This window comes from Xenopus laevis, chromosome 1S, assembly GCF_017654675.1.
Source record: "Xenopus laevis strain J_2021 chromosome 1S, Xenopus_laevis_v10.1, whole genome shotgun sequence".
Lineage (NCBI taxonomy): Eukaryota > Metazoa > Chordata > Amphibia > Anura > Pipidae > Xenopus > Xenopus laevis.
The window spans coordinates 171077046-171089544 of NC_054372.1; the positions used below are offsets into that span (position 1 = coordinate 171077046).

General features: G+C 41.2%; 1 protein-coding gene across 5 annotated transcripts in view; it reads left to right on the forward strand.

The window, feature by feature from the left end:
* Positions 1–8049: 8049 nt before the first annotated feature.
* fcho2.S (FCH and mu domain containing endocytic adaptor 2 S homeolog) overlaps positions 8050–12499 on the forward strand; it is a 71072-nt gene continuing 66622 nt past the window's right edge. For all 5 annotated transcript variants that reach the window (XM_041580495.1, XM_041580496.1, XM_018244413.2 and 2 more), the window contains exon 1: positions 8050–8341. In XM_041580495.1, coding sequence (XP_041436429.1) covers positions 8309–8341 — 33 coding nt within the window. In that variant the 5' untranslated portion in view covers positions 8050–8308. The remainder of the gene's footprint in view (positions 8342–12499) is intronic.

Here is a 12499-nt window from a genome sequence, read left to right on the forward strand (position 1 = left end):
TCATTTGCGTTACAGGACATGGTGAGTATGAATGCTGGCCAGCTGAAAAAGGGTGTAAATGAAAGGGGTTGTTCACCTTCCAAATACCTTTTTAAGTGCAGTTGTTTAAAGATTATTCACTATAAATGCGAGGAAACTTCGGGCGACTTCGGAAAACGAAGCGATCAGAGTTCCATCCCGCCGACGATTTATATTGTAGCCGGTGGGAAGGCAGTGCAGGGAGATTAGTCGCCCGAAGAAGAGGCGATTGATCGCCGGGCGACTGAATCTCCACGTGTGTCTCTGCCCTTAAAGTTGAATGTTCTTCTCTAGTGTTTGTCTGGCAGCTCAGTGATCCAGGAGCATCTGAACTGTTACAATTTGTTACATTTAGTTGTTACATTTTTCAGCAGTATCTGTGGAATATTGTATCAGTTCTAAAAACTGCCCTTGAAACTCCGATTCTGCTCAGCAGGGCTAACGATAACAAATGTATCACTAAATGTATCAATTTAAAACCATTTCGGCACCCCCCCCTCCCAGAGCTGCTTTAGAAGGTGAAAAATTAAAATTTACACTTCAATGTTAAAGGGGAGCTATTGCAAAAATGAACATTTATTATAAGCATCATACTGAAATAAGAAACTTTCTAAATACGATCAATTAAAAATTGTGCACTGTTAAATGAAATTCGTTTATCTTCACTATTCCTTTCTCGGCATCTGTTTCTCTTCATTCTGTCTTCATGCAGCAGTTGGGTATCAGATAGTCATTGACAGTTAGATCCAATATATCTTATAGGGAGGCTCCTTTTCCTAACAGATGTATTTAAGCTCACTCAAATAACTGATTCCAGTACAAACAAAAGCTAACAAAATAACTACCTTTTGCACAAATCCTGCATGTAGAGAGACATGATGTCTGGTGATTTTAATAGAGTGAGCTCTAATACATCTTCTACGCAAAAGTATCCCCCCTATAAGACACCCAACTCCTGCATGAAGAGAAACAGATGCTGAGAGAGGGATAGTGAAGTTAAACTTGATTATTTCAGAAACTGTACAGAATTTTTAATTGATAGTTTGGTTTAAAATAACTAGAAAATAACTGGAAAAAGTCTTATTGGTAAAACCAACTGAACTGGAAGAAGTGTTTTGAAGGTGAACAATTGAAGCATATATACCCTTGTCTCCTGTTGTAAAATTTTTCCCAGCAGCAGTTGTGCCTGGGGCAGCCTCCCCCCCCCCCCCCAAAAATAAAAAAAAATCAGACTTCAACTTAGGGCATGTACATACAGTAACTGATAATGGCAAACTCATCTTTCTGTCTAATAAATTGTAATGTGCTAAACATAAATGCTCACCAAACACTTGTGGGAGAAATAAATGTGACTTCAGAAGATACATAATTGTTCCTAAATTATGGGATAGACCAAACTGTCTTAAAAAATAAATAAAGCATGCACACCGATCATCAAAGGTTAGAAAGAACTTTGCTCTGATCCTAAAGTATTTTGTGTCCAAGACTTGATATTAGGTTTCACACTTTGGTATGAAATAGCTCAGAAAAAAATCTTTTGTGGAGCAATCACTATAGTGTTTGAGAAAGGAGAAGTCATTATGTGGGATGTAAAGTCTTCCTATTAAGATAAGGGATTCTTATAGAATCCATAAAAACAAGCAACCTTGCAATATACCTGCTTTAATTTATGCTTACTGTTGTTATAAATATAGATAAAGGATCTGCTGTTTTCAGCTCTAGAAGGCAGCCTTAGCAAGCTTTACTTCAGCTGTTCTAGAAACTTAAGCTGGCAGTACAAGGGCCGATAAAAGCTGCCAACATACCGAGTCGGTAACTTATTGGCTCGTGTGTGGGGCCCTCCGACGGGCTTCCCCGATTGATATCTGCCCGATATTTCCACATAAAAAGTGCAACTTAAAAATCACAGAAACAAGGGGTAATGTTTCATTCAGTCCTCTAGTAGACACAGTCTGTAATGAGTAAATCCAGCACGTGTTACACTGTAAACGTTTGTCCCTTCCTCTCCTGGGGGTGGAATATAGTCAGCCATGTAGCGGAGTGTTTGTAAAGGATATTTAGCAAAATGTCTAGCAAGTGGTTGTTCCCAGCCATGTTTCTTTTCCTTGATACCAGCACCTTCTTTTTGTGTCCTGTCCGTCAATGGTTCATTGATGAAATGAGTCCTTATGGGAAATATCTTTTTATTTCAAGACAGTATATGGACAAAAAATCCCTGTTTTGTTTGAAGGGTAAGGCATTTTTTTTAGTAGTTTAAGGTTTTCAATGTCCTTAAAGGAGAACACTAAAAATTAATATGGCTAAAACTGCCATATTTTATACACTGAACTTATTGCACCAGCCTAAAGTTTCAGCTTCTCAATAACATCAATGATCCATCACTTCAAACTTGTCACAGGGGGTCACCATATTGGAAAGTGCTCAGTAGGCTCTGAGCAGCTGTTGAGAAGCTAAGCTTAGGGGTCGTCACTAATTATCCAGCAGAAAATGAGGTTGGTCTGTAATATAAGCTGATGCTACAGGGCTGATTATTAAATTCTGATGCTAATTGCACTGGCTTCTGTGCTGCCATGTAGTAATTATCTGTATTAATTACTAATCGGTCTTATATTGTGACATTTATATTCTATGTGTACTGTATATTGTGAGTGGGTCCCTAAGCTCAGTAAGTGACAGCAGCACAGAGCATGTGCAGTGAATCAGCAGAAAAGAAGATGGGGATCTACTGGGAGACACAGATCTTTACTGCTAACAGGCTGTTGTTGCCTTGGCCTGGTACAGAAGCAAAAAAAACATTATGTACAACATTTCTAGCCTAATTCTTTAGTTAAGCTTTAGTTCTCCTTTAATATATTGATAAGGGGTTGAGTGCAGAGGACCTTTTGTATATATATATATATATATATATATATATATATATGTGTATTCTATAATAATTTGGTATAAGCCTGTCCCCATTAGCATGGTATTACTGGCCACATGACTACAGCTGCCACCATTAATGGCAGAGAGGGAGATGATTGCTTAGATAGATAAAAAAAAATGCCAACACCTCTTTGTCAAATATAATTAAGAGAGATTAAAGACGCAATCTATGTAGTGCAAAAGCATGCAGGTTCTGAGAAACAAACAGAGCACTAGTAGAAAGCCTGGGTCATAGTCAATACAAATTCAGGAAACAGATATTTCTCAACTTATTCTCTGGCAATTGCGCCACTTATGGTGTACTGTGTATGAGAGTATGATCAGACGGCAAACTGTTGAATGACAGAGGGCACATCAAGCAGAACAGTTCCAGCTCTACCACCCAGGGGAAGGAATAACTATAACCGACTAGGGCCTTATAACATTTTCTTATATGTTTATAAAATAGAGAAAAGCCGGGTAAAGGACATCCTACCCCTTTGTTTTAAAAAATCTGAAAATAAAGAATGTTGAGAAAAGACAACATAATTCTAAGCAAAATACATTTATGACATGTTTTTTTATGGGTTTTAAGTTATTTGTATATGTATTGCTATTGAAAGCAGTGTTTGTCCCTTTCTATTCTCTACCCTGGTGACTCTTTTGTAACAATGTTACAAAAGCCAAAGAATTGAGAGACCTGTCTTGCTGGAGGAGACTGGCTTACAACAACCATATGCCACTAACGGCAGGGCTATATCGGGGGTAATTCGAACGTTTGGCCGCATGGCCGAACGACCGAATTACGATACGCCAAGGGGCTCCGACGGGTCGGTCGGTTTAAAATCAAACCTTCCCGATCGATATCGTGGCCAGATATCGATCGGGAAGACCCGTCGGAAGCCCCCATACACGGGCAGATAAACTGTCAAATCGGTCCAAACGACCGATATCAGCAGCTTTATCTGCCCGTGTTTGGCCACCATTAGTCTTGCAAAGATGTTTAACAAAGTTACAAGATGGTGACCCCCTGTAGCCGACTTTGAAAGCATAAATTATTTGTTTGATTAGGCTTGTGGTGCAGTACGTTCATGTTTATATTTAGTATACAAAATACAGCATTTCTAGCCTTATTCTATTTTAGACTTTACATGCCCTTTAAGGCCTGTTTCCCACTACCTGATTTATCGAAGTCCCTGCTTCCTGATACTGACAGTTCACATGCCCAGATGTTCAGCAGCCCTATAATATCCATGTCCCATGCATTAAAAGTCTGGTGCCAGAGCATCTGGCCAGAAATATGCCTAGCTAATGTCAATCTGTTTATAACTTCAGTTGCACATACTCCTGGCTGGTGATCACTGTCAGACAGTCAAACAACTGAAGATGGTGACCCCAACTACTCTGCATTTTATTAATGGTTGTGCAGAATGGGGCAGTACTGGGTGTCAACTGTGGTGTGGTTCAGGAAGGAGACTACCCTGTATAAAGGAAAGGCTAAATGTAAACCATCCCAGGTGATTGTAATAACTTACCTGATACCCCAGTCTGGTGCTCCTGCACGCAGTGCAATTTAGTCATAAAAACTGCACCAAAAAAATAACGAGAATCTATTTAAAAAAAAAATCTGATCTTTTCACTCTACCACACTTGCATCAGGCCATCAGCCCAAGGTCATTGAAGAAAGAATGGGAAGAAAATGATTGCTCTGTGGTGCTCTCTGTGTACCCTGTGGCTGCCGCTAGACTGTGGTAAGTGATTTAAATTACTGGAGGGGAGCCAAATATTTTGCAATCCCAGTGTTTAAGACTTTCCTACTGTAAATGAATTGTTCAGTGTAAAAATAAAAACTGGGTAAATAGATAGGCTGTGCAAAATAAAACATGTTTCTAATATAGTTAGTTAGCCAAAAATGTAATGTATAAAAGCTGGAGTGATTTGATGTATAACAAATCAGTCAGGACACTACTTCCTGCTTTTCAGCTCTCTTGGTTTACACTGACTGGTTACCCTGGTTACCAGGCAGTAACCAATCAGAGACTTGAAGGGGGGCCACATGGGTCATATGTGTTGCTTTTGAATCTGGGCTGAATGCTGAGGATCAATTACAAACTCACTGAACAGAAATGTACCATGTGGCCCCCCTTCAAGTCGCTGACTAACTCCGATTTATAGAGCTGAAAAGCAGGAAGTTGGATTCTGGCTGTTTTATTAGACAGCTGTTCACTCCAGCCTTTATATATTACATTTTTGGCTAACTAACTATATTAGAAACATTTTTTATTTTGCACAGACTATTTACCCAGTTTTTATTTTCACACTGAACTATTCCTTTAAGGGAAGTGAGGTGGATGGCTATGGCCATCAGGAGGGGGACAGGCAGGAATTCTGTGAGGGGCCTAGTCAAAACACATCTGTGTTTGTCTATAAGTTCCCCAGCCAATTAATTACTGTAAGCTCTGTGGGTCAGACAGCTGTGTTCAGCCTTCTGCTTTCTCTACCTCTTAAAGGAATAGTTCAGTGTGAAAATAAAAACTGGGTAAATAGATAGGCTGTGCAAAATAAAATATGTTTCTCATATAGATAGATAGCCAAAAATGTAATATATAAAGGCTGGAGTGAACAGATGTCTAATAAAACAGCCAGAATCCAACTTCCTGCTTTTCAGCTCTATAAATCGGAGTTAGTCAGCGACTTGAAGGGGGGCCACATGGTACATTTCTGTTCAGTGAGTTTGTAATTGATCCTCAGCATTCAGCTCAGATTCAAAAGCAACACATATGACCCATGTGGCCCCCCCTTCAAGTCTCTAATTGGTTACTGCCTGGTAACCAGGGTAACCAGTCAGTGTAAACCAAGAGAGCTGAAAAGCAGGAAGTAGTGTCCTGACTGACTTGATATACATCAAATCACTCCAGCCTTTATACATTACATTTTTGGCTAACTAACTATATTAGAAACATGTTTTATTTTGCACAGCCTATCTATTTACCCAGTTTTTATTTTTACACTGAACAATTCATTTAAAGGAGAAGGAAAGGCTTGGTGCACTTGGGGGTGCTAAATGTTAGGCCCCTAAGTGAATGTATTGACTTGCCTGAAACCCCGGCTGGTGCTGAAAACTGCACCGGCCCGGGGTTATACCAGTGAGCACCACGGAGCAATCTTCTTCCTGCATCCTCTTTCTTCCCGCGGTTGTGCATGTGCAGTAAAACGAAAAGCCGAACTTTAACGAAAAAGTCAGCTATTGTATTCAACTGTGCATGCGTTTCCCCCGTGAAATTTGAAGAAAGAAGGCGGAAGATGATCTCTCCATGGCACCCCCAAGTGCACCAATCCTTTCCTTCTCCTTTAAAGGGCATGTAAAGGCAAAAAAATAAAATCCCATTTTTACTTTCTTTAATGAAAAAGAAACCCATCTCCAATATACTTTAATTAAAAAATGTGTACCGTTTTTATAAGAAACCTGACTATGCAGTGAAATTCTCCCTTCATTTACTGCTGTGGATAGTAATTGTCAGACGGTCCCTAACTGCTGAGCAGGGAAACAATCATACTTATGAACAGCAGGGGGAGCCCCCGCCTTACTTCCCAGCCATGCAGAACTCAAGCAGCTTTGTTTATGACGATCCCTAAGCAGCCCAGACCACACTGAGCATGTGCACAGTCTTAGTCTTGCAAAGATGTTTAACAAAGTTTCAAGATGGTGACCCCCTGTAGCCAACTTTGAAAGCATAAATGATTTGTTTGATTAGGCTTGTGGTGCAGTAAGTTCATGTTTATATTTAGTATACAAAATACAGCATTTCTAGCCTTATTCTATTTTAGACTTTACATGCCCTTTAATAATTGGCAGCTCCCCAGATTTAGCCTTTTATATTTTAAGTGTTTGGCTGCAGACTGTTGAGAATTTCGTTCTTGGGTTAAGGTTAGATATGGCCCTGGGAGTTGGGAAATCCTCCTGTGTGTTTTTTACCATATGGCACTTAATCTTTGCAACTCTGTATATTAATATTGGTTTTTGAAATATTTGTCCTCCCTTTTTTATTGAATTCTTATGGGGCTCATGTATCAACACTGGCCAAATGTGCATCTGGGCAGTAAGCCACAGCAACCAACCAAAGTTTTGCAGCCGGTGGCTCAAAAAAGCTACTGATTGGTTGCTATGGGTTACTGCCCAGCCAGGTGCAATAGTGCCCAGTGTTTATATAGGGAATAACGTACCCCCTTTTGTAAAATATAAGGATATTATAAGTTACCGAGGAGTTTCATGACCATATAAAAACACGAGGCCGAAGGCCGAGTGTTTTTATACAGGGCATGAAACTCTGAGGTTACTTCTAATATCCTCATATTTTGCAACAGGGGCAGTGTCGGACTGGGATGCCAGGGGCCCACCAGAAAGCCTTAGACCTTGGGCCCACCAGAAAACCTTAGAATGTGGACCTTTCCAAACTATAATTCATCATCTACTCACTCAACCTCTTTATTCTCCTAGTCTTTTATATATACTTACAATAGTCTCCCATTATTAAGCATTTTTCCCTTAAAGAAATAGGTAAAGACCATGAAATAGGCCAAATGTTTAGAAACAAGAGGGCCCACCAACACCTGGGCCCACCGGGAGTTTTCCTGGTATCCCGGTGGGCCAGTCCGACACTGAACAGGGGGTACTCTATTTATTATAATACACAAGTTTTAGTGAGTCATGTGACAGAAATGACACCACTACTCACCGTTTATAACTGATGACATCAGAACTCACCGTTTATAAGGATATAATTTACAAGATATTCATGGCTTTTGTGTATTATACCTGAATAAGAACTCTATACATAAAGGTCTGTACAGGATAAAGATTCCCCAGTAGGGAATATACCTGGAGCATAGGCTATGGTTGCCCAACTATAACCTTCACATATGAGGTGCATTTGTTTTTTTATTATAAAAATAATACATTGTCTGATTTCAACAAATTGGGTTCCACACTACTCCCAGCCCAGGCCAAGCCATTCGCTAGGCCACGATTCTCAGTGCTCCGTGCGGGCGTAACACATTCCTGACGCGAGCTTTACATTGGTTAATAAAGCTTTGTTTGAATATAAAAAAAAAAACCTCACAGAGGAAAATTTCGCCTTCCACGCGCGTAAGGTTAGTATTGTGCGCGCGCTCGGCTCCCCCTCCCCGGGTTCTGGTGCGCATGCGCCTTGATGCCTACGGGAGGGGGAGGAGGCTGACATACACTGTCGGGATCCGTAGCTGGAAAGAAGGAGCAGCCAGGGAACTGTACATCGAGCCGGGTAACCCGGCGGATCAGGGGTTGGTTTGGAGAAAATTACATCAAAAGGCGTTGGGCTTGTAGCCGCTTCGCTCTCCCGCTGGCACCATGGTCATGGTATATTTTCTGGAGAACTTTTGGGTAAGGTCCTGCTTCCTGGCCGGTATTCGGCCTCCTCCAGTCCCTGCCCTATGGGCTCCCACTAGGGATTTGTACAGGGGCTGCACATGTATAGGAGCTGCTGCTCTTTCCTCCTATGCGGGCTAATATTCCCTGCACCCTGTGTCCCTGAACTACAACTCCCAGCACCCTAACAGGATTTGGCTTGGGATCTACAACTGCTTCCTTTCCTGTGTCTGTGCTGGGAATCAGCAGCCTCTCTTGTACCTTCTGCTGTTCATCTGCAACTTCCAGTATCTGGTCTCCGTAGGTGCAGGGAGTTGTAGCTGATAACAGAAGTAGGTTTTTTCTTGTCCCAGGCTGTGCCAGCATGTGACATAAATACAGTGTATATTCACCTAACCTAGAGAGTTTTCTGGGAGGCTCACCCTCTAAATAAATAACTATGTTGGCGGTACTTGTTGAGCTATATTTACACCCCATAGTGCTTGAGTTTTAGGGCAGGGACACGCTCAGATTCGGGGAGAATCTTCTACTTCGGGCCGACTAATCCCTCCTCCCACCGGCTAGAATGTAAATTAGCGGTAGGGTATCAATGGGCGTGCTTCGTTTTCCGAAGTCGCCTCACGAGGAAACTTCGGTGACTTTGGAAAACAAAGTGCTCCAAGTGCCATCCCACAGGTGATTTAGATTCTAGCCTGCGAGAGGCAGTTCAGGGTAGAGTCCTGCAGCGGGTCGGGTACCCGCGGGTTACCCGAAAAAACCTGCGGTACCTTGCGGGTTGAGGGGAGAAGTTCTGGGTGCGGTTAAAGACGCGGGTTGGCGGTTTCGCGAGTTGGGCCGCGGGTCTTCTCAATAGCGATAGTTACTCCTTTTTTCTGTTTACGGCAACTTCCGATGACGTCACTCCCGGTTTACAATGACAGCACTTCCCGATTCTTGATGATCAGTGGGTCGCGGGTCCGGGTTGCGGATAAGGTACTTGGGGGTAGGGTCAGGTAGCGGTTCCATGTGGTTAAGGTTGCGGTTTGCAGGTTGTGGGTACGGGTCCCAAAAAATGGACCCGCGCAGTACTCTAGTTCAGGGTGATTAGTTGCCCCGAAGAAAATGCGATTTATCGCTGGGTGACTAATCTCCCCGAATCTGAGCGTGTGTCTCTGCCCTTAGTGATAGCATAAGGCAGGAGTTCCCATACTTTCTAATGCGAGGTCTACTTTTAGTGACGATGTCCCATTATGATCTACATCCATAAAGGCATTGTAAGCATTCTATTCCATGGAAAATATTGCTTAAATATTGATTTGTGGGAAAATGCATATGAATGAATAAAAAGCATTAAATAGGAGGGTGAATTAAGGTGGCCATACACAGCGAGATCCGTTTGTTTGGCGAAGTCTCCAAACGATTGGATCCTTGCCCGATATGCCCACCTTGAGGTGGGCGATATCGGGCTGATCAGATCGTGGGCCCCATACACGGGCCAATAAGCTACCGACTCGGTCTGTCGGCAGCTTTTATCGGCCCATGTTGCTTTAGACAAGCTGTTTGTTGAGAGTGTCTTGAGATCTACTGATCACCTGCTAAAGATCCCAATCTACCTTTTGGACACCCCTGGGATAAGGTAAGTGGTGTATGCTCACGTTCTGTCCATCTAATGGACATTCTATACCCAGGGTTATCAGGCTGTCCAAGGGGCCCCTGATCCAAATTAATCTCCCACTGCACCCTCAGTATCCTACTTAGCAGAATTTAGCCGTTGATGGACTTTTATGATATAATGGGGCAAATTTCTTTTCTCTATGGGTTTGGAAAGGGATCAACCCTCCTTCCCCCCCCCCCCCCCGTCGCTACGACCACATTTCTGTTTTACGGAACTTGGATTTTTTTATTGAGCCAATAAATGTGGGATTAAATAGCTATAAAATATGGCCTTTCTCTGTAAGAATTAGGGGTGAAAGTACAAGTCGCATGACAGGAAATTTTCTCCAAATAACCAGGTACTTTTTATTTTTTACTCATTTCCTTTCAATCAAGCTACTAACAAACTGGGACTCTGCTTTTAACTCTGTTGTACTCTGTGTTAAGAGCCTGAGCTTGCAGATTTTTGTAAATCACTGTTAAATGGATTCTACACTCATAAATATTTTGTCTGTTTGGTTTTTTTTTTTGCATAATGAAGAAAATGTTATTCTAGTCAACTTTCCATTTTAACAAGTTTGCAATGTGATTTGCACATTCATTTGCAGTTAAAAGTAGTATTTGGTTATTCCTTTCTGTTCTTGGGCGGTCCGACTCTTGAAACAATGTAGCCAGAATGTTTTACTCCATCTCTGGTATTTATCTTGCTTCTGTCTGCTTCATTATTTCCAAAGTAAGAACAAGGAGACCAGAGAATATAAACAGTCGGACAGATAACGCTGAAACCACAGAAATGTGTAATTAATGTATATAGGAAAGTTGCTGAGAATTACATTTTATGGCATTATACAGAAAATTAGTTTTTGGGTGGAGTTTACCTTTAAATACTATATATAAATAGAGATACTTGCCTCACAATTAACTTTTAGTGTGCAGCAGACAGTGATATTCTTAGACAATTTGTGGTTGCAGTTTGCATTCTTTGTATGATGCAACTTTTATTGTTCTGCAGAGCTGCAGTTTGGAGTTTGAACTGTTATCGGGTTAGTAGGGTCCTCACTGATCCTAGCAGCTTACTTAACACTATTGCAGTGAGTGTAACATGGATTGGGTTAATAATAAAAGATAATACAAAATAATGACTTCAAATGAGTCTGCTTTCTGATTGCCAGGCTTTACTTAAAGGTATTCTGTCATGATTTTTATGATGTCGTTTTTATTTCTAAATTACTCATTGTTTACATTAGAAATAATTCACTCTACCATGTACAATTTCATTCCTGAACCAGCAAGTGTATTTTTTTTTATTTATAATATAATATTGGCGTTTAGGCAGCCACCTCAGGTCATTTTGCCTGGTGGCTAATGCATAATCGTTCGTCTGATATTGAAGGTATTGCTGCATGTCTACGGCCCATGACAAAGTGCCCTTGGGGGTGCGAAACGCGTAGGGGATATGGAGATGCTGAATTTTTTTTTATCTTTTCTACAAATAAAATTATTTTTTAACTGAATTCCTTTGGTCCTGTGGATGCGTTTTGAGTGCCGTTCAGCTCTGCTTCCATAGTCATTGTCTATGTCCAGCTATAGTCTAGAATGGGCCCTTGATCTGTGCATTCTGCTTGTGGTCACTTTATTGCACCTAAAAGCAGTTCCTTAGGATTTTGATTGAAGGCTTTGTTATCCGTGTTGCATACTAACACTATAATACCCTGAATTTGAGCATTATGCTTACATAAAATACTGAACTACCCAGGTATCTTGTTTTTCCAGTCAGTCATCATCCTTTATATAACATCCAAGTGTTATGTTTACTTTCTCCTGTGAGCATAATATTGCTATTTGTGATTGGTCCCTTCTCGTCTCCCTACAATGCATTAAGCTTTATGCCTTAAATAAACCTGTGAATGTAACAGAAATTGCATTAGAGAGCAGCACTTTCTCAGGCTGACGTGATAGGGACAGAGCTGCATGTGATACCTCAGGGCAAACTGAGGAAGTGTATGTGAAACCTTATTCCGCAAGTTTGTACTGTACATGTTTTTTTTTTTCAATATTAGTGTTTGTGTTCCTTGCTTTACATTTGAAGGCACAAGTCCATTGAGAGGTTGCACTTTCCTGCAAGTGCTTGCCTTATTACAGCTGGGGAATCGTGTGCAAGTCTGTAGGAAAGTTAAACCCCTATACCTATTACCCTATTCTGTGATCTAGGAAGAGCATTTCTGGCACTTTATAGGGGGAAAAAATATCAATGAAACCTTCAGCATACTGAAACAAGAAACTATGTAAATAAAATCAATTAAATATTCGGTATTGTTTCTGAAATAATCAAGTTTATGTTCACTTTTCCTCTCTCAGCATCTGTTTCTGCTCATTCTGTCTTTATGCAGCAGTTGTTTGTCATATATTCATTGACAGTTAAGGTGGCCATACACCGAGTCGGCAGTTTATTGGCCCGTGTATGGGGCCCCCCGAGGGGCTTCCCCAATCAAGATCTGGCCAAAAGTCGGCCAGATCTCAATAGGATGGGACTAAAAATCC